Source organism: Vigna angularis, chromosome 5 (genome assembly GCF_016808095.1).
Source record: "Vigna angularis cultivar LongXiaoDou No.4 chromosome 5, ASM1680809v1, whole genome shotgun sequence".
NCBI lineage: Eukaryota > Viridiplantae > Streptophyta > Magnoliopsida > Fabales > Fabaceae > Vigna > Vigna angularis.
In genome coordinates, this window is record NC_068974.1 from 36,888,269 (window position 1) to 36,915,809 (window position 27,541).

The window sequence follows — 27,541 nt, forward strand, 5'->3', positions numbered from 1 at the left end:
TATTTATTGCAAAACAAAACTATTTATCTATTTATCAATCATTTTCACCAAAGTATTGTGTACATGTCATTTTCTCTAAGAATCAAACAAAAAAACAAATTATATTAAGATTTTGAAAAATTCAAAAATAGTAATGCTTAAATTATAAATTAGGAGTCAGAAGTAATTTTATTTGACTTGAATATATTACTTCAAATTAACATTATTTATTGAACTAAAACAACTTGTGTTAATTGGTTGTGACACTTATCTTTTATGGTGCTATTAATGTCTGCTAAAACATCTCTACCTGCGGATATTTGTTTAAATATATATTTTTTATTGTTTTAATTCCTTTTTTGTTTAAATATTTTGAGATACAATTGAAAATGTTATTAGTTAAAAAATAGGAAACTTTCCAATAAAGTTGAATTATTGAACTTGACTAAAGACATTTTATTTTTCTTGAGGAATCTCTCACATTAAGTTCTACAAAGGTATTGCTTTTCTTTCAGAAAAGAAAAGTTGTAACCACATTTACTAAGTTTGGTTCAGTGGGAAGAGGGCTGCAGAGAAATATTGGTAAAAAGAAGGTGAGTTACATTGCTTTTATTAATTCAAATATATCTCCATAATTAATTACGTTACTTCAATGATTATTTTTAACATTTTGAATTATAAGTGATTAGTGCGGATTGGATTTGATAAAAAAAACAATTAAATATGTTTATAGTTATTAAACTTTGTCGAAATTAAAATTTATTTCTATTTTAAATTTTAATATATTTTTGTCATAATTTTTTAAAATAAATAAATACATTCTTTTCAATTTAATATTTAAATTGAAAGTGTTAAATATGTAGACAGTTAAAATATCAATTTAAAACATATTAAAAATATTTAAGACGGTTGAGTTATAAAAATTATATATATTTATTTTTTAAAAAAATTAAATAAAAATACATTAAAGTTTGAGACAATAATAAAATCTAAATTTTATATCAAAATTTTGAAACTAAAATTATATTTATTCTTGAAAGAAAAATATAGATAAATTTGCAATTTGATATAAATTAATATATCTTAATGGATCAACCTTATCTGACAATGTGGTCAATAAATAAACTATCACTATCCATGTTCATCTGATAATAGATATATCATCCCAATATTCTAACTTGTTTATTTAATATTTTAAATATTAATTATAAAAAAATTGTAACGAATAAAATACGATGCTATGAGGTATTTAATGTTAAAAAGGTACAATTACTTTAATATCAAGATAGAAAGAAGTATCATTACATAAATATAAAATAGTAATTAGATAAATATCAAATAATTAGATAAAAGAGTAAAAATTATATTAAATATGTTTTAGATAAAAAGAAAGTTAATATAAGTAGTTTAAATCATAGTAAAATAAATTTGTTTTAATAATTTAGGATAGAAAGGAGAACAAAGACATATATGAATACGAGAATTATATATATATATATATATATATATATATATATATATATATATATTTATTTTCATTTTTAATTTAAAAATTATATTTATATTCATTTTCATATCTCGTTAATGATTTTTTTATTGTTTAAATAAAAGTAAGTTTGGATAATACTTATCATAATATAGTTTATTTGTTATCTTGATGTTTTGTTTATTAAAATTTATGAGAATTAGTGTAAAATTTGATCGATGTGACAGATAAATAAAATTTGTTTAATTGATAGAAATTGGAATTACCAAAATACCCCTAGTTATTAATGTAATATAAAATTATAATTGTTAATGCTATATTTAATTATAAAAAAGTTTATAAAGATGAAAAAAAATAAAAACTATCTTTTAAAATAAAATAAATATTATTTAAGTAGAGTGAAATAATTATGTTTAAAAAACTGGTTATAAGTAAATAACAAGTTTTATATAATAAAATATAATTAAAATTGATATAATATAATTAAATTTATGTAATATAATCATCTAATTATAATAAAATGAAAGTTCCATCTTCGTGAATTTACATGACAACATTTGTGAGGTGTTAGCATCTTATCAAGCCATGGGTTGGTGTGAAATTACATGCATATATTCATTACATAGCTGGAGTTATATAATTATACAAGCTGCAACACTATCTTGAAGAATAAGAAAATGAGGAATTGAAGGAAATTGAAATAGTTGAAGCATCACTACGAGACTAGTATGACAATCCTATAAGGGAAAACAAGAGATTTTATTTTCACTCCCTTCAAATCGTTCCAAATAGCAGGGATAATGATACTTTGACAAAAAAAATTTACAAGATTTTAATATCATCTAAGTATCATTCTGTGATTGATCCATGTTAGTGTTTATGATTATTATTATTATTATTATTATTATTATTATTGATTATGGAATAATTTTGAACCAATCACAGAATGATATACGTAAATAATGTTAAAATGTTGTCAAAGTATCATTATCCAAATCGCGACATATTAGAGTGGATGCGAAAAACCAGCGTCCCCCAATTACTCGCTTTCAAAATTAATGAAAATAAACACGAATAAATTTACAAACCGAGCAAATTCCCGTGCACAGTAAATTCCTTATAACACATTGTAAATGAAAATATGCTTTAGTTAAATTTAGAATATTGGTAATTTTATGTTTCTTACTTTTCATTTTGGTAGATAGATTATATAATTCTTTGTTGATATAAATAAAGTGAATTGGAGTAAATCCATCACTCAATCCTTTAAAAAAAAATATGTTAATATTTTTCGAATTTTGTACTCTTTTTAAAACTCATCAATGTTCACGCAATAATCAATTGGATTTTGTTGATTAAGCTACAATTTTTTTTAATCTTTGTTAAAAATTATAATTTTTGAATATCTTTTTGTTATATTTTTTAAGAAAGTTTAATTAAATTTTAACTTCATGATCAATCTAAATGTTTTGAATTAAGTTTCTATTAAATAAATTTGTTACATAAAATAATTTAAGATTTTTATATTTTTTATCGGTGTAAGTTAACTTTATTTTGGATGACATGACTCTCACTTTATATTATCACTTTTTACATGTCTTTGAAAAAAAAAACTCAATTAACTTTTACATTTCTCACAAATTGAATATTTTTAATCAAATTTATATTTAAATTTTTTATTTTAATGAGTATCTAAAATCTTTGATTTTTTTTCAATTTAATCTTTATCACAAAAAATCACGAAACGTTGACCATAAGAAAAATGAAGTAATTGAACCCTAATTAATTTTATAAAAAATGACATTGTTTCCTTTTATACATTTAATATTAAAACGAAAACCAAATCAACCATGTGCAAAGATAACATGATGACGTTTTGTAAAAGAAGTTCCATAACTTTATTTTTTTATTGTTTAAGTTTTTAGTGTTCTATTTGAGACCACAGAATAAAATGTCATTCAATTTAACAATACGAACTAAATTGAAAAGTATAAAGATTTTAAACATTCAATGGACAAAATTTGTTAATAGAAACTCATTTAAAATGTCAAAACTCAATTAAAATACTCAATATAACAGACTTTTTTAATAAAAATTTAATTAAAAATATCCAAATTTATCATAAATTTAAAAATTAATTAAACCTTTCTACAATAACGTTTAAAAGAAGACTATATTATTTAATATTTAAATAACTGAATAGTGTAATATTTCAAGAATAAATATTTAGTTAATCAAATGATGAAATAAATTTAGTAACAGGAATATTACTATTGTTATTAATATCATTATTATTCAAATAATTTTAATGTAATTGAAAAAAAAATTGACTGCAATTATTGGGGTTGTATTGGATGGTGTTGAGACTCCAGCTTATACAACCTTATGAATATAGTGATGTCCGTCGTGGATTATATATATATATATATATATATATATATATATATATATATATATATATATATATATATATATATATATATATATATATATATATATTCGCAGATACTAGTATTTTTACCATTTCTAGTCATGATTTGATATCCATATAACAGTTATTTGAAGGGAATCACCATAATCATGCAAATATAACTTCTGCTTATATCTGTCCACTGTTTCAATTTATGTACTTTGATATGAGCAATAACTTAGTAAAAGAAAAAGAAAATCATCACAAATCACAATGCTACTTCCCCACATAAACATATTCTACATCCCAAATCACATGCAGGATCTATGTACAAAAAAATGAGTGAAAGGAGAGAAATTTTGTTGAATAAGTTCTGGTGACTAAATATCATAAACAATGCATCCTTAAGCTAAGCTATGTACCTATTCATCACTTTTTGGCTTTGATCTCTGAGGTTTGGATTCCAGGGGATGATTGTGATCCACCAGTGAGTGCTGCTGCTGCAGATTCCACATGTGTAAGAAGATATTCATATATCTTCTTCCTCAACCTGTCAATTGTCTCTGCTGGTATCTGCCATGATTCTCCTTCATTCTTGCTTGATCCTATCTCATCAAGCCAATCATTCACACTTTTTAGCTGAGTGAGCATACCTGCTATTTGCCCATTATTTGACAAGCTAGCAGTGTCCCCATCAGAGTCCAAGAATCTCTCAACAAACACAAGAAACCAATCTCTTGACTTCACTTGCAGCATGTCAATTAAATCAACCACTTCATCAAACCCATTTCCTCTGACCCAATCCCGTGGTGATTGGACTAGTTGTTTGTGTCCATTTGATAAGGCATCACCTGCTTTGCGAGGAGTTCCTTGCAAGGCGTGTTTGGAATTAGCCGCACGGATTTTTCCATGAGATTTTGATGAAGTATCTTCACTTGAATTTTCTATGACCAGCATTGGTTTGCTTCCCATGATATTCTTTTGGTTTTGAGAATTGGTTGATGCTGGAAGCCTGGATGATAGAGGTTCTCGGTTGTAAACAGAAAATGGTGATAGATTGGTGGATAAAGCAGCCTGGACCCAATAATTTGCTAGCTTTTGTCTGTCTGATTTGAGTTTTAGTTCTTCTTCTGATATGATTCTTTCATTGTCTAGAGAAGAATCATCTGGAATGGATTTGGATAACGAGTCAGCAATCATTCTTGCACTGTTTAGGCTACCATGAAGAGTTAGGAACTGCTCTATTGTACGCTGCTGGTTTTGTTCCTTTGCAGAATTACTTAGCTCTGCATATACACTGCCAGAAACATTGCAAAAGAAATGTCAGAAAAAATCTGGTATGCTGCATTGCAGAAGGGTAAGATAGAAGAATGGCTGTGTAAGAAGATGTATGGTAAACATCTATGGTTAAACCCCACTTTGAGTGTAAAACTCATTAATTAGATTTTACCTGAATGGATTGTATTACAATAACTTTAGTTGGCATGTGAAATGTTTACATCAAATGAACGTGAAAGAAAATCGAAGTCATCCTTTTAAGTTGGCAAAATATAATGAACAGTTGAACATTCACTGCATTTATACGCATTGTTCTTCACTTTCATTCAGATATATCCAACAAATATAGAAAAACTATACACCATGATTGCAAATGCCAAGGGTCTTACGTATCAGAACACACAATAGGCCTCACATGATTCAACATTAACCCTAGCGTAGCCCGCAGTTTTTTTTGGATTATTAGTCTACTATACGGATTTACAAATAAACATTTAAATCTGTATTGTATTAAGAAGCACGCAAGAAATGATTAGCATAAAAAGACAAGTACTATATTTATATGACTCAATATAATGTAACTCCATATAACAAAATAAAAAGCAAATCCGTATGTAGCATCGTTATTACTAATGTTTAAGATGCAATTTGCCATACCAAATTCTTCAAATTCCATAGTCATTTTGATAAACCACTTCGTTTTTTGAATATTCTCTAGAGGTGCTATGATTTAATGAGCAGCAATTTTACATAAACCATATACCAGTAATATATCTTGGTTCAAAGTCTAAATTTCAATTTCCATACATGAGAAGTCCAAAATGTCAACTGTATTAAGAATCACTAAAGTTCGGAAGTACTGATATGTCATTAAATATATTCATACCTTAGACATTGCAGCAAACTCTCAGCAGCAGCAGCCTCTTGAATAGCCTCAGTTGCTGCCATCTGTGCTGCATCTCTGTGCTTCATCACTTCCTGTGCAGGCATGACATTACAAAATGACGATGAAACCATACTTCTTATTCAAACAGAATGACCAAGAAGAAAAATAATCTAATAAATAATGCGTCCAGTGGGCAAGGAGATCATGCGCAGAAAACATTTTGCTATGGAAGACTCATAAAACAAAAGAATAAACCAATCGTATGATCTGACAGTTGACATAATACTTTTTGCATACTTATTATATACGCATTTATGATGTCATAACGATAGCTTTATAAAACTCATGATATTCATGTTTATTTAACGTTGCAAAGAAGTACCAGGTTGACTTTGTCCCATTGGCAATACCCTCCTGAAATGATCTTAATTGAAAGTTGGAGAATAAATACAACACTTGCAAGGCATGCCTGACAACATCTTTGATCAGTTCTTACTGTTTAACCAAGTTTAGAAACAACCTAGTGTATGAGGCTCACTGATTGGGGAGGGTATCCTCATAAATGATGTTTCTAGATTTAAACCAATTACTTGAGGTCATTAGGAGTATACCCAATTGCCGTGCTAAGGCTAAATTTTAAAAAATGTCAGTGAAAATCACTGTTGAAGATTGCATAAAATATATTCATCATTCAGCAGCATGCATATACAGCAAAGAGTAAAAAGCTACAACTGGTGAAAAAATGTGTTTTAAGAGGATATACCCTGCCAAGCTTTGCAATAGATGATGGCAGTGAAGCCCATTGAACACTTGCATCTGTCACTTTTCTACTGCTTGGAGAAACTTTCACCAAGTTTCCAGGGAATCCAGTGTTTGAAAATTCTGACGATTTCTTTCCAACAGATACTCTTGGCTTGCCTGTCTTTTCTTGTTCTTCCGTAGTTCCATTGGCAACAACTTTCTTTATAGTTGTTTGAGTCCTGTGCTCTTCCTTGGAGGACTTTGTCAGCTTGCTCTCTTCTTTAGAGGAAAACTTTTCACTTGAAGTACTTCTCCTAGGAGTCTGGAACACCACAAAGTGACAGTAAGAACATAACTGTTGGGTTGCCTCAAAAGATAAAGGAAATTGAAAATGAAATGCAGATATCTTACAACAACACTATCCCACTGGTATGAAACATTTTTTTTTTCTGGAATGAAGGAAATTAGATATAAACAACACTTGTGGTTTGAACTTTGAAGTTAGAAGCTGTTCTAGAAGAGAAATTACGAATCACTTACTGAGCCACGAACCTCAGGCTTAGGATCAGACTTGGCAGTCCTTGATTTTGATGTCTCTTTATTCTTGACTTCCATATTCCCTTCCCAGCTCTTACGCAGCACCTTAGCTCCAAGCTCAATTCCTTGAACCAAATTTCTAATCGGGTTTCCCATGGAAATTCTCTTCCCGGTTGGACTAGCTCCACGGACACCCTTTCCTATTTCCAGCACTCCCACCTTCGCAGTTAGCTTGTCCACTCCCTTGATGTTTGCCTGATGCTTGACCCCGTTGGCAAATTTCTCAAAGGAAGTAGGCAAAGAATAACAACTAGTGGGGGAAGAAGGAATGGCCCTTGAATTAAATGACTTCAATCTTGCCAATGGTTCCTTCTTCACATCAACAGTATTGGCTGTCACTGCTTTTGTTGTCTGAGATTTACTCTTAGCCAAAAGAGCTGGTTTCTTGTCTAACTGCTCTTCATTATGCAATCTTACTTTCTCCTTCTTCTCCTTCTCCCCAACGTGGTGATTCCCCAACACTTTCCTAGGAGACTTGGATCTCTCTAAGTCCAAGGGACCAGAACAAGCACTGTTCTTCTTAGCCTTAGCGTTACCAAGGAACCCAAGAGAGTGAGTTGTTGCAACAATGTCCTCAGGGGTTCCAACACAAGCGTGCCTCCCAGGAATAGGCCTAACCCCGTGAAGAATAGGAACTGGTGAAGCAGCCTCCAAACGATCCACAAAAACAAACTGCCCCAGTTGAATCTTGTCACTGAGGATGAGATCATCATGTTCATCAGGGAGAGAGACATAGGTGGCATGCAAGGAATCAGAAACCTTGAGATAAAAGCCTTGATTTGGGAACAACTCACCCCCGGCAAGAGCTGGAACAATGCTCACAACTTGCAACAGAGAGGACCTGTGCTCACCAGCAACTTTCACATCCGTGTTCATATGCTGCATAAGTTTGAGAAGCACCCCAGGAACAAGACTCGCCATCTTTTGTTGTTATGGCAGCTTCAATATGCATCACTCTCTTACTACCCAAATGGGGCTTTAAACACAGGAGAAAAAAACAAGGAAGCGTTTTGCTTTGTAAATGTGGAATTGTAGACGTTTTCTGAGCAAACTTGCAACTGATGGAATGCCGAATCTGAACTGAAACAATAAATGCTGCGATGCCTTCGGGGGATTCTACAATTGCAGAGAGGGAAATCTTGCAATAAAGTCGTAATCATAGACTATCCGAGTAAAGAGTAAATTGAATATAATACATTGAGAAATATTTCAGATTTTGAAGAGGGAAGAGAGAAAAAACCACAGGCTTTGGCAGCAATTTTTAATGCTAGAAAAGAACACTACCCAACAAATAAGACACCAATAAGCTATCAAAAAGAATTCCCCAACCAGAGGATGAAGAGATTTTATATTCTGGTAAGTATCATTGGGTGGTACAGCTTGGACATGAGAAGGAGAACCCACCCACCTTCCTAGAAACACAAGCTAGAATGTGACAATCATAGAGCCACTGACAATTATGTGAAGCTCAGAAATGGGAGAATTATTTCCCCCTTGGAAATGCTTTGGAATTAGTGGCTTGTACATTTCACAGTAATAATAACAGTTTTGGTTGTCCATACCACACTACACCAAGAAGTAAAATTTAGAAGCCATAAAAACAATTCTTTTGTGGAAGCTACCTTTATTGGCACCGTGTCATGTTGGAGAATGAGATGAGATTTAGATAAAAGCCTTAAAAGGTTTTAAGGAAAATAGGTAAGGGGGTATAATTGGCACCATGCTTATTGCATGATTGATATCAAAAGAGCTGTCAGTGTCTGACAAATACATCTAAACACACATGCACATCAATTCATACAAGAATAAGAAACCTGAACTTGACCCACTTTCCTTTTGCCTGAGTTACTCGTTCACACACAGAAGAAGAAAGAAGGGTACTTTTCTAAAACCAATCCAAAAGGGCATTAACAAATTCTGAAAGGGGCAATGGGAGAATCTCTGCAGAGCTACAATTACTCTACTTTTTTATGTGTTGGTATTGTTTTTCTCTTGAATTATGAGCAAGGTGATAACTTTACAATGAAAGATTCCAAATTTTATAATGGGTGAATGCAAGAAGGTGCATGTGCGGGGTAACGCGGGTGTTAAGAACAAGGTAATGGTGTGTCGGCTACCTAAAAAAACAACACTCACGTTCTTCATTATTTTTCCAATGATTTTGTAAGAAAAACATCGATGAGTGTTTTAATGTTTAAAATGTTACTGCCACTTTTCTAATGTAATTGTTACTATTTTTAGCTGTTTGAAATAAGCAATAAACAAAATTTAATTCAACACTTTCTCTCTTGTATTTTCTTCTAAAAAATAAATTAAACTACATTACTTATAAATACAAAAAGTTAAATTTTACAATGAGAAAAGTATCCCAGAAATGATTGTTAAGTGATACATCTAATATGAAAAAAAAAACATTTTTCTAATTAATTTTCCCAAACACGTGTGTTGAAAGTGGTATAAGTTTGTATTATAGTAAATAAATAATGTGACAGTTTCTAAATACTTTTATCTTTTTTTGTCAGAGGATAAATGGAGAGGGACGAAAAAAAAAAGTATGACAGTGTAAGTTATTTAGGAAAGTTGAAATATAAAGGAATATTTTTATAAACTAAACAACATAAGATTGAACAAAATTTTAAAATGACATAATTATTACGATAATGTAGCTTTCCACCATTTTATACTCATTGATATTAGTTGATGTTGATACTAATTTGTGTTTCTTTTTAAATAATATTCAATTTTGAATAATGTCCTTTTAATATAAGTTTAACTATTTTAGATAAGAGTATCTTCATGCCTTCAAAAGCAAGTTTAGTATATTAGTAATGTTATTTTAGAAATTTAGAAAAATTAATTGAATTCATTTTGTTTTACATGTTTAAGTCACAAGTATCTTGTATTAACAAACAGAAAAAACATTTATTATATATTATTTAATAATTTTTTTTTATATTCCTTTACATTTTTCTTCTTTCTCCCTCTTAATTATATACTTTATTATACGTATTGGTATATAAATAATTTCAATAAAAAATTTCAGGCGTAATTTTATATATATATATATATATATATATATATATATATATATATATATATATATATATATATATATATATATATATATATATATATATATAATTGGATGTAATGTTTCTTAAGGCTGCTGAAAATATGCATAGGGTTTTCTTCTTAGGACAGAAATGTAGAAAAACTATTTTTTAAATTAAAATTAGTTTATAGATTAATTTGTATAAATTCCTAGTTATAGTTTTCTAAATTATTATTTTTAATTCATTTTTAAATTAATTTTATTTTTTTCTTACGTGGCGTTTTTATTTATTTCCTCTGTTTTTTTTTCAATTGTTTGTATTTTCAGTAAAATTACATTTAGTTATGCTTCATCATGAGACAGTAAAACAAAACCATAATATATTTTTTAGCAGGGGTATTTATTTTTTATTTTTTTAAAACTATGAAACAAATCATGTGATAACATTATGAGTCGACCCAACAACCTAATCAATAAATAGAATATAAAAGTATATAAAATACCAATAATGCAGTTTAAAAATATTATTTTTATTGCAAACACTAGCAAGTGTATCTCATGGTTGACCTAATTGGTACACAATTAAGTAAATATATTGCGAAAATAATTTATATAAAAAAATTGTATTTGATTTTCAATCTATATAAAACTCGTTTGATCAACAGTACTTAGCTAGTAGTATAATAAATCTAGAAAAAATCTTGATAAAAAAAAACACTAATAAATGAGATTATATAAACTAGTTTGCTTTGCATTAATTTTGAAGTGAAGTTCAAAAATGGAAAACTCCTTAATAAATTAATTAAAAAATTAGAAGACCTAAGTTGTACACAAATTAAACTTAAAAAACGGAATTAAATTTATTTTTTCTATTTGTTTAAAATGTTTTCCTTAAATAAACAATTTACTCAAATGTGTTTTTCCCTTGTTTTTTTTTTGGTTATTAAAAAACTATTTTTAAAGTTGATGCGAAATTAAGATAAATATATAAATAAATTTTAACATGTAACTTGAAATAGCGTAAAGAAATAATAAAAAAAACATTTAAAATGTTAAAATGATGAAACAAAACACACTTTTATCATATTTAGAAAATTATCATAGCCCCGTAGAGTTGACACATTTAGCATTTTTTTACTCACATTAACTGAGTTAGATTTGATTCTATTATGATTTTTTTTTTCAAATTAAGAGAATCTTAGATAGGTATAACTTTATGACTATCTGCTCAAATTTGATAAGAGCACATAACAATAACTATTTTTTAAGACATTTTATTATATTTTTAAAATTATTTAAATATATTTAAAACGAATAAAATTTTTGAGTAGAAGCTAAATCTAAAATCGTGTGATATTTAAGGGACGAAAAACATATTTAACCCTAATTTATTATCAACTATGTATTTTTTAAAATCTAGAACTTTTCATGTTCACTGATTATAATAATACTAATAGAGTTGGGAAAAAAAACCTAACCATTGATTTAGTAGAGCTGTAGATTTAGATTAGTGTTAGTGATTGATTGTTAATGATTCCTAATCCAATAAAATTAGACATATTTGAGTAGAAATGTATAAACAATTTGTAAAATAGTTAAAGTAGTTGCAATTACTTTTTTAGGTGAAGAGGTAGTTGCAGTTATTAGTTGTTCTAATCAAAAGTTAATTATAGGAAAAGTATAAAGTTTAAGCTTCCACGGTACACTCATTAGAAGAAGACATGATTATCCAAAAGCAATTAAAGGTAAATGCTGGTTTTAAATAATTACAAGAATCCAAAAGTAAGTCACATAATCTCAACTTTTCTCACCAACATGGATCTTCGCGTCATCAACAATCTTTCCTTATAAAAAAATAAATTATCTGTTCTTAAAGCTTCAATTAGCTTATATTAATCATCACTTAATTGGTTAACAAACTAATTGTAAAAAAGTGGTTAACAAATTATCATTTTATATTTTATGAATTAATGTATTAGTAAGACATTATGGTACTAGACATCATACACTCTTATATATAACAACATTTTATATTATATAAATAAATCATTTTTTATTTTTGTGATATAAAAAATTCGTTACAAAAAACACTAATATTATAACTAAAATGACAAAAATATCGTTAGATAAAATTATATAGATATTTACTGTTGAGGAATTGTATTCATATTGATCTAGAAACAACTACTATACTCATTATTATTGGAGTAATGAATTTTGTGAAATAAGATGAAAATTGAGTCTTAGACTTAATTTTAAAACTTAAATATATTAGACTTCTCATTTGAGACTCGTGTTTTAATAAAACTTGAAGAGAAACTTAAAATTAGAAATAATATTAATTAATATCTTTAATAGATGTGAGTAGTATACACAAGTATTTGATTATTTACTTATAATGAGTGGATATGAATGTTTTATATCCAAACGTGAATATTTGTTATTTTTTAATAATTATTAATAAACTTTATTTAAGTATTTTTTTAAAATTCAAATAATCAAAATAAACTTATAGATGAAAGATATATTAGACATGAAACAAAGTTTTAGAATTTGATTTCATATATTTTTATTTTTTATCTAGAAATATCAAATTAAAGTTATTTTTTCAAAAAAAAATCTTTTTATCCGTATTAATATTTTAGTATATAATTTTATTTGAGTTATACTTTAAAATTATTTTTTCATTCAAAATTATATTTTAAGAACTTTTTAAAATAATTTTATTTAAAATTAAAAGAAAACACATAAATATTTATAAACTTGTGAGTATTTTTTTTCAAATACGAAAAATATAACAAGTAAGGAACTAACATTTTCTAATGACATAAATAGCAAACAAAACACTATCCATATTTGCTCAACCCGTTTCTACCTCTACTCATAAGTTTAATTATTCCTAATAAAAAAATTGTTAAATTTTTATTTTATTCATCTTTTTAAAAAATAAAATAAATATCTTATTTTATTGTTGATAAGATGGTGTGATAGTATTATTTTTTTTAATTTAGTCGGTTGACAACATGAATGAATGTGTCGGATTGTTATTATATATCAAAAGTTCTAGTCAACAATCTGATTAATAAAATAAGCCTCTTATTAAATAAGTTGGGGAAAAAGTTGTGTATGATTGCTTTAGGTTTCCAAATAATTTATTCAACCATCAAAATTAAAAAACAGAGATATAATTAAAATATTAATTCTATTAAAAAGAATTAGGATTTATTGATTTATCTGAGTTGGTTAGGTATTGGTGAAAAGGAAAGATGGCTCCAGAGCACACACCGACGCATAGGTAGGTCTACACTGCACACGCTTTAATGAGTCATTTTGGACTCTTACAGTCGGATCAAATTAAAGCCATCATCATCGTATTTGAGTGTTCCACGTGAAACCGCCAAATTTCAGAAAGTTCATGAACTTAGATTTTAACATATTTTATTTTGTACAAGTAATTGTCTATTATCTGCGGTTTTAGTTTCAATTTAAAGATCAAAATGAAACAAAACTTGATTTCCAATGGACTCAACTAAAGATTATTCAAGAGGATTTTTCCAATTTAATTTTTTAAGATTTCAAAGTTCCAACTCAAAACCCAACATGATGTTGTTCTATAGTTCAGTCCTTTATTTTGTTTCATTTGATATACTTTGAATAAGAATAAATACATTTTATTTATTTATTATATTGTAGTAATAGTTAAATAATATGTAAGATTTAAATTACTTTAATTAAATACTAGCATATTTAATCAAAAAAATTGATATGGCCACTAAGACTGCTAAAAATCTCAAATAGAGCTAAATGCACATAATTAATCTTTTAATGGTAATTCACAATGTATGTATATTTGTTACAAGATTTTTTTTCCCATGTTTTTTATTTAATAAGTATATAAAATTGAGAATATTTGTTTCGCATTTATATAATCTTCTGTTCAGCCTATTGTCGCTAGATTATTCATCATGTAACTGTCTTAAATAAATAATTAATATTCTTAACAGGAGAGAATGTTTTGTAAATATTTGTATACTTTTAATTAGTTAGAAGTAATTTTAAATATTGTTTCTAATTGTTATTACTATACATAAAAGTCAACTAAATTTATTATATATGATGATTTATGATTGAATGATAATATATTTTTTTAAATATTAATACATTCAAAGTAAATTTATGTTTGAAGGCTGACATCTGGTTTAAATTTTAGCATTTGATAAATTTTTTTAAAATTTTTTTAATCAATATAAAATGTTTTCTTACTTCATCGAGATATACAAGCATCACATTTAAGAAAGAGACAAAAATTCACGTGATTTAAGAGCATATAACAATGATGGGAAAACAAGTAATATATGTTCTTTGGGAACATCAACACGTATTACAACTACCCTATAAACAAAATAAGTTGACTGTAAAATGAAATTTAATATCAAGATATTTGCAATTGAAACCTAAAAGCAGTAAAACTTCAAATCCACGTTTTCCACGTCATAGAATAATAACATGAATGTGTGCATGCCACCTGCTACCTACTATTTTCAACTATGTAACTCCATACAGAACTTTCTCTCTCTTTATATTTTCCATTGATTTTAACACACCTAAGATTTAATTAGTTACATTAACTATCTCAAGGATATTTAATAGATTGTTTTGTTTGAATGGTGTGATTTAGAGCTAATTTGTTTCTTAGACACATGAAGATGGCATACTTTCCTACATCTATTCACCCTACTCCAGTTAACATTCTGCAAAACTAAATTCATATGCATGATGGATGGATGGATGGATGCAGATTTTTCTATCCTTTGAAGAAAGGAGATTTTGAAATGCAAACAATTAGATCCTTGACACTCTTTCAACCAGGGAAGTTACACAGAAAAATGAAAAGGGAACTCAACCACCATACATGATGATGACAGTTGACTAAAAATAAGAATATATTAATATCTTCTGAGATTTAACGAAATACGTGCTCACTTTCTTTTGTTCATATAATAACATAACAAACCAGAATGTTTCAGATAATACCAAAAAAAAAAACAGAAGGGTAAATTTTTACATTGTTATTATTTGGTAACTGAGGATAACAAACGACAAAAAGTTACAATGTCAAGAAGAGAACTCCCCTAAAATTAGCTTCTAGCATGCTTAGTACCTGCGATGGTATGATTTCAATTTCAACTCTGAAAATGAACTCCAGAATTTGTCCCCACCTTGTCTTTCTGAGATGAACCACATTTATCTCCCAAGTTATGAGAGTGACATATTTATGACACGGGTTCAGGGGTTGCTGTACTGATGAAACTGCCAGCAATGAATCAGATACACACAGCACTTTCCCGTGCCTAGCATTTGATTCCATTAAATCTTACAAAAAGAGAGTGTCATTTTCCCAACAATTAAAGCTACAAACATACTCTATTCTAAAATGAAGACTCTAAGAGGATTAAAATCTCGCTATATTCTTCAGGTTCAGAAAATTACCCTGTAATGTAGTCGGAGTTCTATGTCAACCCTAGGAAGCTAGGATACTTTGTGACAAATCTAAAGAGAACGGTGAATTTTAGTAGGTGGGTCAAACATACACAGGAAACTGAAATGTTTGGTTCAGCACCCACCAATGTCATAGGAGTATCATCAGTTGGGCTGTGGCTACATAATCAGTGCATCATCAACGCATTAAGTAACTGGCACTAATCCAAATGGAAACCTTATTTGCAACTATAATTCCAATATTAAAATGTGATTTCAGTATAAGGTTTCCTATAAGAAGGCGGGGCTTGGTTACCAAATACCTTAGCAAACAAATTGCATGCTGAATGGGGATTTTGAAGTCTTCTAGTACTGTTACCTGGATAGATAGCAGATGTAGTACTACTTACATTGAAAAATAAATAAATCTTGGTACAGAGTATATGACCCACAATATAATTGGATGAGACAGTCCTTAAATTGCACTTGTCAAAATTTTCACTAAAGGCTAAGGAATCAAGCTTTAATATACCCAAAATCATATAGCTCGGTGACTTTAAGCAGAGTGGGTGAGAAAAAAAGAACATCTTAATTTACAGATTAAATTCTCCTCCTATTATCAACCCGCTGTTTCTTGGACGCAGATCCAGCTTCTGTATGCTCACCACTTGATCGAATCTAGATTAGATGAAGAAACTATTTCAAACCTCAACACAATAAATGATTCTTAAACTTACTATGAAGTAGGAGACATCACCTTATCAAGCTTATTCCGTACAAAATTTACTGTTCGATTCATGGACTGTGAAGCAAAATAATCCTGGAAATATAACATGTTAGGATGAGGTAATATACGAAAAGCAAGTGTCCATTTTTTTTTTGCACATAACATCTTAGAGCAAATTTATTAAGTATAATAGTTTGGGAAACTATAATATCAGATCCACCAATCAAGGCCCTATCATATTGCAAAAAAGCTAATAACTGTAAAAATAACATCCATTAGAGAAATGATGAATCTGAGCATTTGAAAAATACAACTGCATATAGGTGTCTTCTGATTAATCTAGATAAGAAACTCAAAAACTTCTGAACAATAGCTAACAGTTATTCATTCCCCACCCAAAAATTTTCCGTCAATTCAAAGGGGAGAGAGTAAGAAGACTAGCGTAAACTTTGAATGTGCATATAAAAAAAAGCAACAAACCTCATTAGAGGAAATCCTTGTTGGAAAATTACTGCGTGAACCTCCTTTGAATTCTACATCCCTATAGTGGGAAAAGAGAAACAATTACACACGTTGCCTTGCTTCAGGTGAATTCTACGAATTGCAAGCACAGAAATAATAAATTACCAAGCATTAGAATCTAAATGTTGTGCACTATTGACATTTGATGTAATCATAGCATCAGAGCTTGTGGCTGGGGTCTCTTTAGAGCTTGTGGCTAGGGTCTCTTTAGATCTTCTAGCTGCTGTCAGAGGGAATGTACAAGTTTAAAATTGTGATTACAACAACTATTCATATAACAAGCATTTATGTGTAGTGTGCTACCACTGAACTGCTCTAACTTACGGTTCAATCGCGCTAAAACCTCCCTTCTTCTTCCCTCTAATTTATCTTGTGTGTCCGATAGGCTCTCGAATTGGGGGGCATATGAAACCTGCAGTTTATTCCCGAAGAAAACAAAATCATCCAATTTTCTTTTTGCAAACCTGAAAATTATAGATAGCAGGTACTCCCTCAATTCAACCTTCTCAAACATAACATTAAGAAAAGCTAATATCATACTCCTCTAACACATTTTTTTATTTATTCTCAAAGCTCTCCTTACTGATTCCACTGATAAAAAAATGAGCTCCAGCAATTTAGTACGCTTCTCTTGAATTTTAATAAAGTTATAAACAGTCTTAACAACCACAAGTTGCAAAAAATGGTTGAACTGCTGTATTCTATCTGCAATTCAATCTTGCCATTGCACCGCAATTTAACAACACTGGTTTCGAGTTTTGATATGTTGCTATTATATAACACAACTCCTCCATCAGCCAATAGAGAAAAAATGAAACCTAGCATTGCTGACAAGGCGGAATTTGATCCAATAGACATCAGTGTATTTCTCACAGTCTTCTGCATCCATGGGCTTACACCTGCAGAGGAAAAAACTCAAATAGATTGATGGAGATAAACAATAAAAGAAATAAACGAATGAATACACAAATTGGGAAGTGATGAATGAATTTACTCCTCGACTTCTCCATAGGATGAAAAAAGTTGCAGCAAATCATCCCCACATCCTAATTCTGGAACGTTCCTCACAATCAAATATCTGCACCCTCCAAACCAAACAATTCATTTTTCTATCACTAAAAAAACAAAATTGAATTGAGGAAAGAATAAAAAAGGGGACCTGGATTCATCACAGACAGTGTAAACCCGCACTGCAGGGGACTCGTCCTTGTAACGAGGCATTTGAGAATTATTCGTTCCGAGGAAATAAAAAAAAAATGTTTATAGAAAGAGAGAACAACGCAATAGTAGAAACTACGGTTAGGTTAGGAAATTGAGAAATACAAAATCCTGGGGCTTTGTCTCTGCATCTCTATTTTTTTTTGCCTTCCCAAATTTTTTTTCGTTTCCTCCTTATCTTATTCAAATTTTTTCACTTTTTTTCATGCTTCTTTTTTACTTCTCACAATCTTTAGATTCATTTATGTTTTTTGATTATTTTTTATTTTTTATTATTTTTAAAGCATCATCAAACTTTAATCAATTTATTTTTATATTATAAATTTAAACTTAAAGTACAATTATACTAATAAATCTCAAAATATATAAAAACTAAAATTATGTTTTTAACCTATTTTGATATTCGATAAATTTAATTATAACAAATTTTACTTAAAATATTTTTTTTGAAATTACAAAAGCTAATTAAAAATACAAAATTAAAGACGAGATGAGAACATAAATATGTATTTATTTTAAAAATATTCTTTTAAGCATCTTCCAAATCCAATTAAGGAATGTAACATATTTTGAAGTATGGTTTTTATTTTTTATATTTTTATATATTTTTTAATTTACTTTTAATGGCTTATGACTTTGTTAGTTTTTATTTTATTTTATTTATTTTTGTTTGTTGTTTTTTTGTTTATTATTGTCTCAAAATTTAATTATTTTTTATGAGTTTGTTTTTTAGTTTATTTTTAATGATTTATGGTTTTGTTAATTTTCATTTCATTTTATTTATTTTGTATGTTATTGTTTTGTTTTTTATCTTCTAAATTTATTTATTTTTTATGTGTATTATTTTTAATGTTTGTTTGAATTTGTTAGTTATAAATATGGTTAGAACACGATGTACCGCACCATAACCGGCTCAACCTTCTACATAGGGTGAGGTTAGATTACAACATTTGCTTGTAGGAGGGATTGTTTTGATGAATATGGAGAAATTGCACCATTAGCTCATCTTGATTTTGATGAGAAGGAGAGGATGATATTGAGCACCACCAATATGATGTGATTAAGTTGCACGAAAATATTGTTCAACAATAACATCAAATGAATTTTCTAGAGGTTCATAGGATATATCTTTATTGATAAGTTATGGTGATCATGTTATATTTGTGTTTGAGAGGGTGATAAGAACAACGTGCCCAAAAAAGTACAAAAGATCGCAATGTATGCAACAAACATTTATCTACATCTAGTTAGTAATGTTTTTATATTGTGTAGTTTTAAACTTCAAAGTAATGTCTGTAATTAAACAACTTTGTATTTAATATTTTTATTTATAAAATATGTTTATGTAACAAAAATATTAGTCTGATGCAAGTCTACATAATCAGTATTGACACCATAAACTCTACAAATTTTGTATCCTATAGACATGAAAAAATGACCAACCCAAACTTCAGAATAATAACGTGTAGACAATATGATATCATAATCGGAATTGAAAAATACTTTCATCCATTTATTTTAACTTAGATGCATTGAAATTTGAAAAAACATAATAATTTAAGGAATAAAACATATTTAATCTTAAATTTTAAAATATAATAATTTTATTTATTTATATATTATTTATTCAGCAACATTGTTTTATTTCATGCAATGAATAAATTTATACTTAAAAAATATAGAATTATTTAATTAAGAAAAATTTAATTTAAATGCTATTTAGTAAATATTCTACTAATTGAATAACTTTTATGTATGGATAAAAAAAAATCTAAAATTCTATTATTGTGCAGAAATATCTATAGAGGATAAAAAAATAATACATTTAAATACAATTTATTAATATATATATATATATATATATATATATATATATATATATATATATATTTCAATTTTAGTATTTAAGTAACTATTCTTTTTATCATTTAAGTTATTGTTAATTTCAATTTAATTATTTTTTAAGCTAAGATATTTATCTTACCATTTTACCCTTTTAAATAATTATTTATTTCAATTTAATTATTTTTATAAAAATTAATTAGTTATTTACAATAAAAAAGAGACATTAATATATACATATATCAATGTATTTCTACTATAAAAGAATAAAGATAAGAAGCAATAGGGTTTATATTCCAACATCATTCCACCACTTTCACTTCCTTAACTTCATATTCAAGATTTTCTAAGGAAAGTTAAACCAATTTGTGTAAGAAAATTGTCTACCAAGAATGTTCAAAAGGTTTTTACCCTCTCCATATATCTTTACAAAAGAAAAAGAAGAAGAAGGAAAGAGACACAAAAGCTTGATTACTTTTTGTAAAGGTCTACACCTCATTCCTCTGTTCAGTTCTTTGAAACTTGACATTTGCTAACTTTTTCTACACTAAATAGACTATGTTTAAGAGATTTTGACTGATTGTGATTAATCTCTTAATCTGCTCAAAATTCTGAGTATTGCCATGTCAAGACAGTGTTAGAGTATGACTAAGAGATTCTTGATTAATTGTGATTAATCTCTTAATCTGCTACAAATTCTCAGTATTGCCATGACAAGACAGTGTTACACAGGACAATCTGAACGATGACGACGACTATGGTCTTGGCAAGCCCTTATTATCCACATCACAAGAAAAAACACCATGAACACTGCAAGAAACATCACTGCTATCCATGTCATCCGAGAAAATTTCTTCAAAGGCTTGCAGTGTTTGAGAATGATCTGAGACAGTGCATCTTTTACCAACTGGCATTCTATCAACTGTTCCATTCTAGGATACAGATTCAGTATACTCTGAAGTAAATTTGTGTAAGTCTCAAGTAAACTATATTCACCAACATTCATGGAATCTTTACTGCTCGTACATTTCTTTTTATTATCACTAACACAAGTATAATGCTTCAAAACCTACAAAACAACATTAGGGAAGTGATAGTAATCCAGATAACAAAAGTAGAATAACTGTAATATTTATGGAAGAGACTTAGTGTCAGTGATTCCCTTATTTGTATCATACCTTTGGTATATCTCCTATTTTAACAGTACCAGGTTGGCACATTTCTGGCTGATACAAATATTCAGGTGGTGCTGAGAAAGGATTGCACAGAATAACACCTTTTGGAAGCAAAGACCCCGGCTTTGTATTCACCTAGAGTTTAGCCAAAGAGTAATAACATTAAATCATTTTCAGCTTATAACACGAAATATGAAACTTACAAATTCTTTTTAGATCACAGTGTTTACTTGCAGATTCTTCTCATTTTATAGTTTTTACTAAATTTTAACCAATAATAATGTGTCTCAGAAAGATAGAGAGTATTTGCTGCTAGCAATTCTCAAGAAGAAATTCATGTTTGAGACTATGCAAAGGTTACCTCATATACTATTTGGGAGATCCCTGCAGCAATTTTATGCAGAAATGTTTTTGCTGAGAGCAACTTAGCACAAGGGAGAGCAGAGCTCAGGGTGGCGTTGTAGGGATTTTCTTCGAAGTTCTTAAGAACTATGCAGGTATCTTGAGAAAAACTGCAGAATAGGATAAGTCATTTAGCTATTAAACTCAATCTTCATCCCCACTAAACTTTTTTATAGCAGGAAAAATATTGATATAACTAGAAAATAAACACAACATAGAAAGAATTTGGTTATACTTTTCCAATAAGAAATATAATCCGAAGATTAGCCAGCATATCACTGTCATCAGCCAGCACAGTATAACAAATCTGAGAGAAGATCAGAGGAGAAAATAAAGAACCAGTAATTCATGGATGAAAATGTTAGTTCCAAGCAAAGACAATTTAGTTTACCTACACGAAAAATGGCCTCCAAAACATCTTTACTCCAAAAACTGTTCAACAGAAAGTTCCAACATGTTAGAGAATCATGCCTTGTTTATCAAAATTTCTAATTCAACTAGTTAGTTTATAAGCTTTTTGAGTTATTAGCTCAGAAACCAGTCTTGACCTGAATGTTATGTATCATCATATCATTGTTTACCAGTTAGACATACCTGACAAAATTGGTACGGCAACTAAATTCCAGGTTATGATCAGAATGGTGATTGTAAGCCTGAAGTTAAAAGCAACCAATCATTTTCATGAAATCAAGAATATACTTACATGTTTTCAAAATGAAAATAAATGGCCTAAAATTCTTACACTACTCTGAAAGTCTTGTTAACGGTGCGCCTATGTTTCCAAGTTTTCTTTAAAATTTCATCAACAGCCTTATCCATTCTCTTGGCTGTAGAGTTAAGTTTTGTAATAACGTCAGCAGTAATACCTGATTCCAATTGTTTTTGAAGGTCTTTTAATACTGTTGATGCATCGTGTACGATTGCTGCTGCATCATCTGCTATCTTGGCTATAACATTAACTGAAGTCCTTGCTTGAAAATTGAAGTTTGCACTCCCAACATAAACTACCACACTAGAAACCCTATAAAACCACCATTTTCCATTATCTGATGTGTAATAGTAAAGATCATTTTCCTTTGCATTTATGTTGTTAGTGTAAAACATTTTGACACATTCAATAAAAATCACCTTATCTACCGTATCATCATAAAGAAATAACTAACATGTTTTAAGTATCCCAAAAGGCAAAAGTCTCATATGTCTTCATTTAACTTGTTTTAAGTGCTTACAAATCAATATGTTTCCCTTTTCTAAAATTCACAATGTTTTTTCTCCTCTCCTCCATGATATGTGATCTGAGCTCAACTCACATAAAAGATTAACATCACTTTCAATCTAAAACCTTAAGACATAAATTTATGACTCTTCTTTCTTAAATGGTGATTCTTGATATGTGATTTGTGCCCAACTCATATAAGAGATTAACAACACTTTCAACTCAAAACTTTAAAATAATAGGTTAATGAGTCTTCTTTCTTATGTATCAACTTTCTTATTTTTATCTAATATGAGACTTAGACTCGCTTAGATTCTCAGCCGATTTATTATTTCAATATACCACTCAAGAGGATCCTGTTATGTCTAGTAAGACTTGCGCCATATATTGCAGATACATTAACAAAGATAGTGCTCTTGCATGCTTCAGCAAATTATTTTCTTCGTATTCTCAGTCTTTTAAAACTACACTAACATGGCAATATAACGAAATTTTATCAGATACCTACATAAATCTATTTTACATTAAGTGTATATAAATTGAAATCTTTTTGTTGTATGTTTCAAAACCAGTTTACATAAGATTACACAGGTGTGCCTCTCTATTTTGTCAAGTAGATCAACCATGCACATGTTGCAACAGTATAGAGAACCAATAATCAGTATATACTATATGGTGTATTTATGCAGAAAGGTTTGGCAGCTTACATGATTAATATGATGAAGGATATAACCAGAGGAATTGGCGAAAAAGAACAACTGTTACAATTACATGAAAGAATTTTCTTGAGCTTTCTTCCCCCATCTTGACTTTGGCAACACAAAGTGATTATTATCCAAAATAAGCCACAAATCATTCCACACAAAAGCCAAAGCACCCCAATTACATATCCATATATTCCTGTGAAGACAACTGACTACAAATATTAAAGACAAGTTAAAAGAATACCATGGATGTTAGGATTAATTAGACTCTGACAAAAAAGAAATGATAGAAAAACTTACAGTCCAATAATGGATATTAGTGATGTCAAATCCTCCTCTGTATTTTTTAAAATTATCAAATGGATCTACTCTAATAGTCTTGTCCTCTGTTTCAAATAATATGTTCCTGTCAGGACATTAAAAAACCAAGATACAAAGGTAGGGTATACAAGTTATATACAGAACCAAATTAGATATCTTGTGATAGAAATTTTCTTTTAGAAAGTAGTACAATTTTGTATCAATTTTACCAAACAGTGTTTCAAGTTTTAAATTTTTTACAGTTGGTAGGTAGCATTTGGTGAGACCTGTGTAGTAAAAAAATGTGAAACTCCAATTTCTTATAATCATATTGCCGATGATTAATTTCTCAATATAGTGTTTCATCAACTTTAATAAAGTTTTTTCTGTTAATCACATCTTTTTCATTCACAAAAACTCAAATCTTAAGCCTTATCTGAGAAGAGCACACCAGATATTTCTTAAACAACTTATGCTACCCATTTCATGATGCAAGACAGTAATTGCTTTTCCAAAGCCTGATCATATGCAGATGCAGTCATTCTTGTATGCATTGTTCATGGTATTATAACATCCTAATTTTGACAGTTGCAAAAAATTTGGAATGACAAAATATCAAGATTGAAGAGACTTTTCACAAAAGCCTTTTTCATTACCTACAACAGATTCTTTGATGGAGACTACTTGTGCAACAGTTTGGGGGAGAATTAATGCTATAATCACAATTATATATGTTAGGCCAAGGGTGGTGCCTTTGGAGATAGCCATTGTTAATCTGCAAAGCCAGGCAACAACCATATTCTGGTTAACAAATATTTGCAAAGTTGATGACTAGAGACTGATATAGCTTAATGCATTTTGTGCATAGATACAAATGAACTGAAATCCTTGGTGGTTTATCAACTTATGTGCTTCATGTGTATTACATCGCAAATTGGCATGCATGCATGCATGGTGTAATAACAAAACATAGCTGGTCACAAACTTACAATGAGAAAAATTCGTATAATTGCAGAGGTGGTAATTAATACGTATATAGCAGTATTTTGGATTGACTTTACCAGAAAAAACTGATAGCCGAAAAAGGATTTGGAAATTTTTCTTATGAATTATGGCCTAAAAAAAGCTACTCTTAAGGCTTCATTTCTGATCTATAAGGGATTGCTAAATATCCTTTCATCTGCATATATATATATATATATATATATATGTGTGTGTGTGTGTGTGTGTGTGTGTGTGTGTGTGTGTGTGTGTGTGTGTGTGTGTGTGTGTGTGTGTGTGTGTGTGTGTGTGTGTGTGTGTGTGTGTGTGAAAATTGACAAAAAGCATTTTAACTTTCTAACTTATTTCTTGCCATGGAATAAAATGCAGAAAAGCCATTACCTTCTGAAGCTCTAATTCTTTGAACAGAAAACACATGGGAACTCAAGCTAGTCACAATGCACATGCCATCTTTCTCGTATTTTGTGCAGAGAAAATGAGCCAATTCCAACAAGAATTGAAACCCTTTAGAATTTTGTCTTCCTCAGAATGTGGAAAAGCTAAATCAAAACCATGAAGAAAGTGGTTAAAAAATATGATCGATGGTGAGAACGTAAACTGTTATCAGTTTGCTTGAAATGCATGGTATCAGAAGTTTTACCATTAAAAAGTGGTATTGTTTAACACCATGAGTTTATTTACCAAATTGTAAAGACCAAATAAAGATTTTTCTACAAGTCTAATAATACCATCGTGTTGAATTTTATATCGGAAAAAAGTTCTATAAATTACTTTTTCACCTGAGAAGGGTGGTGGCGAGTATTCAAATTTTCAGATGAATCCACTTCTCACACCATACAAAAGGTTTTGAAAAACTGCATAATATTTATCAATTTGGTGAGAAACTTTTGAAAAAAGAAATCCTAAAGATTTAATAATTATTACCCAATAATGTCAACATTTTGGTATGTTTTGAAAGTTTAAATGGAAATAATTTTGTAAGAATAAAAGTTGAAAACTTGTACCATTACTTTTTAGTTGAGAAATTATGCAGTTACTTTTCTAATTATAAATGGTAATTGTTTTATCAAATAATGATTTTTTTTAATTTGATAAACATTAAACTTGGTTAAAAATTATATAAAAAATCATTACAAAAATTGTGTCTTTTATATAATCATACATATCTTTCAGAAATTAAAAAAAAAAGTCCAATTTATATTTATCTACAATTAAAAAAACTTATTTTTAAAGAGGTGGATGATTGTATGAGAGTTTATTTAAAACAATAGTAACCTTTACTTTAAACCAGAATTCTAATAAATTTTGAATATTTAAAAAATTTAAAAAGGTCGTAGTACTGTTTTAGTAGCCCTTTTTTTAAATCATTCTTTAAAAGTGCAATTTCTATACCGTTAATTATTTTAAAAAATTATTATATTTACTCCTAAGGCGATCCATTAAGTAATAAATAAATCAGTTTAAGTAAATTGTACATTCTATATCTACTATAGCTTAACATTTTTAGGCCATATCCAAAAAGTATTGAAGTATCATTCATTTTGAAACTTGGAGTTTTGTGAGTCATATAGTAAGGGTCAATTACTTCTAAATTATTTCTGTCAGAACCATTAAATTTCCCATCTTAGTGGGAAACATGTGTCTGCAAAGGGAAATGAGACTCAGGAAATAGAATACAGGTGACTGCTGGAGAGTGGAACGATCGGTTTGTAGAGAGAGTATATAATCTGAAATTTTAAAAGAGGGTTCCACTTTCTGCATGCTATCTTCTCCTCCAAACTTTCTGAACTCATTTTCTCCTTATTCTCTCTAACTTCTCTCTAAAATTATCATCTTTTCCTCCATTAATTCTCATGTTTTCTTCCACCTGATCATCCATCAGAGTGTATGTGAGGTTGCTGGTGGCAAGGATCCTCCTTTTCAACCGATCGAGTAGTGGTTTGAACTGGTAGGTTCTTTTACTTCTAAGAAAATCTAGTTTTTTTGGGTACATGCAAGTTTAGTTTCTGGTTGCATGTGGTTGTCTTCTTTTCCTTCCAATCTGGTTGCATGTGGTCGTTTCTTTAAACAGTGAATCTTGGCTTTTGAATGTTTGGTCGTGGTGCAAATTCTGTATTGTGAGCGATCGGTCTGTTAAGAGGTAAGAGAATCTATTAAATTTAATTATGCATGTGATGATTTTGTGTATGTATGAAATGAATTGATTGATGATTTGTATATGAGTGTATGAAATGTATGTTTCTGGGTTTTGGGTGGTTCTGTATAAGTCTATAGGGATTCCGCAAAGTTATGCAGAAGAGTTGGATGTTCGGTCTCAACCGTTCGGTCATGTTCGGTTAATAAGTTATCAATAGAGTTAGCATTTTAGCCTTACCAGTGTATAACCGTTCAGTTTATAGGAAGTGATTAATATATCAAGTGTTGATGGTTATATACCTTTATAATCAGTCTTATTGGATTAGGTATTTTAGTTTGTGATAACTCATATATTATTATTAGTAGACTTCGTACTTGGACTAGGCTTAA

The 27,541-nt window shown here is 29.1% G+C and overlaps 2 protein-coding genes across 6 annotated transcripts; both read right to left on the minus strand.

The window, feature by feature from the left end:
* Positions 1–4,133: 4,133 nt before the first annotated feature.
* LOC108340650 (uncharacterized) lies at positions 4,134–9,426 on the minus strand. Of its 4 annotated transcripts, none has more exons than XM_052878046.1 (5): positions 9,207–9,426; positions 7,321–8,493; positions 6,803–7,102; positions 6,040–6,131; positions 4,134–5,172 (listed from the first exon to the last, which is right to left on the minus strand). In XM_052878046.1, the coding sequence occupies exons 2-5, from the start codon at positions 8,296–8,298 to the stop codon at positions 4,305–4,307; spliced, it is 2,238 nt and encodes a 745-aa protein (XP_052734006.1). In that variant the 5' UTR covers positions 8,299–8,493; positions 9,207–9,426; the 3' UTR covers positions 4,134–4,304. The 4 variants fall into 4 exon arrangements, with proteins under 4 accessions (XP_052734006.1, XP_052734007.1, XP_017433645.1 ...); XM_052878047.1 differs by having other exon boundaries at positions 9,192–9,426; XM_017578156.2 differs by lacking the exon at positions 9,207–9,426 and having other exon boundaries at positions 7,333–8,993.
* Positions 9,427–16,293: 6,867 nt separating this feature from the next.
* Positions 16,294–18,522, minus strand: LOC108339554 (uncharacterized). Of its 2 annotated transcripts, none has more exons than XM_017576696.2 (8): positions 18,316–18,522; positions 18,151–18,234; positions 17,975–18,055; positions 17,481–17,620; positions 17,262–17,376; positions 17,115–17,175; positions 16,665–16,727; positions 16,294–16,585 (listed from the first exon to the last, which is right to left on the minus strand). In XM_017576696.2, exons 1-8 carry the CDS (start codon positions 18,375–18,377, stop codon positions 16,508–16,510), a joined length of 684 nt encoding a protein of 227 aa, XP_017432185.1. In that variant the 5' UTR covers positions 18,378–18,522; the 3' UTR covers positions 16,294–16,507. The 2 variants fall into 2 exon arrangements, with proteins under 2 accessions (XP_017432185.1, XP_017432184.1); XM_017576695.2 differs by having other exon boundaries at positions 17,262–17,379.
* Positions 18,523–27,541: the final 9,019 nt, after the last annotated feature.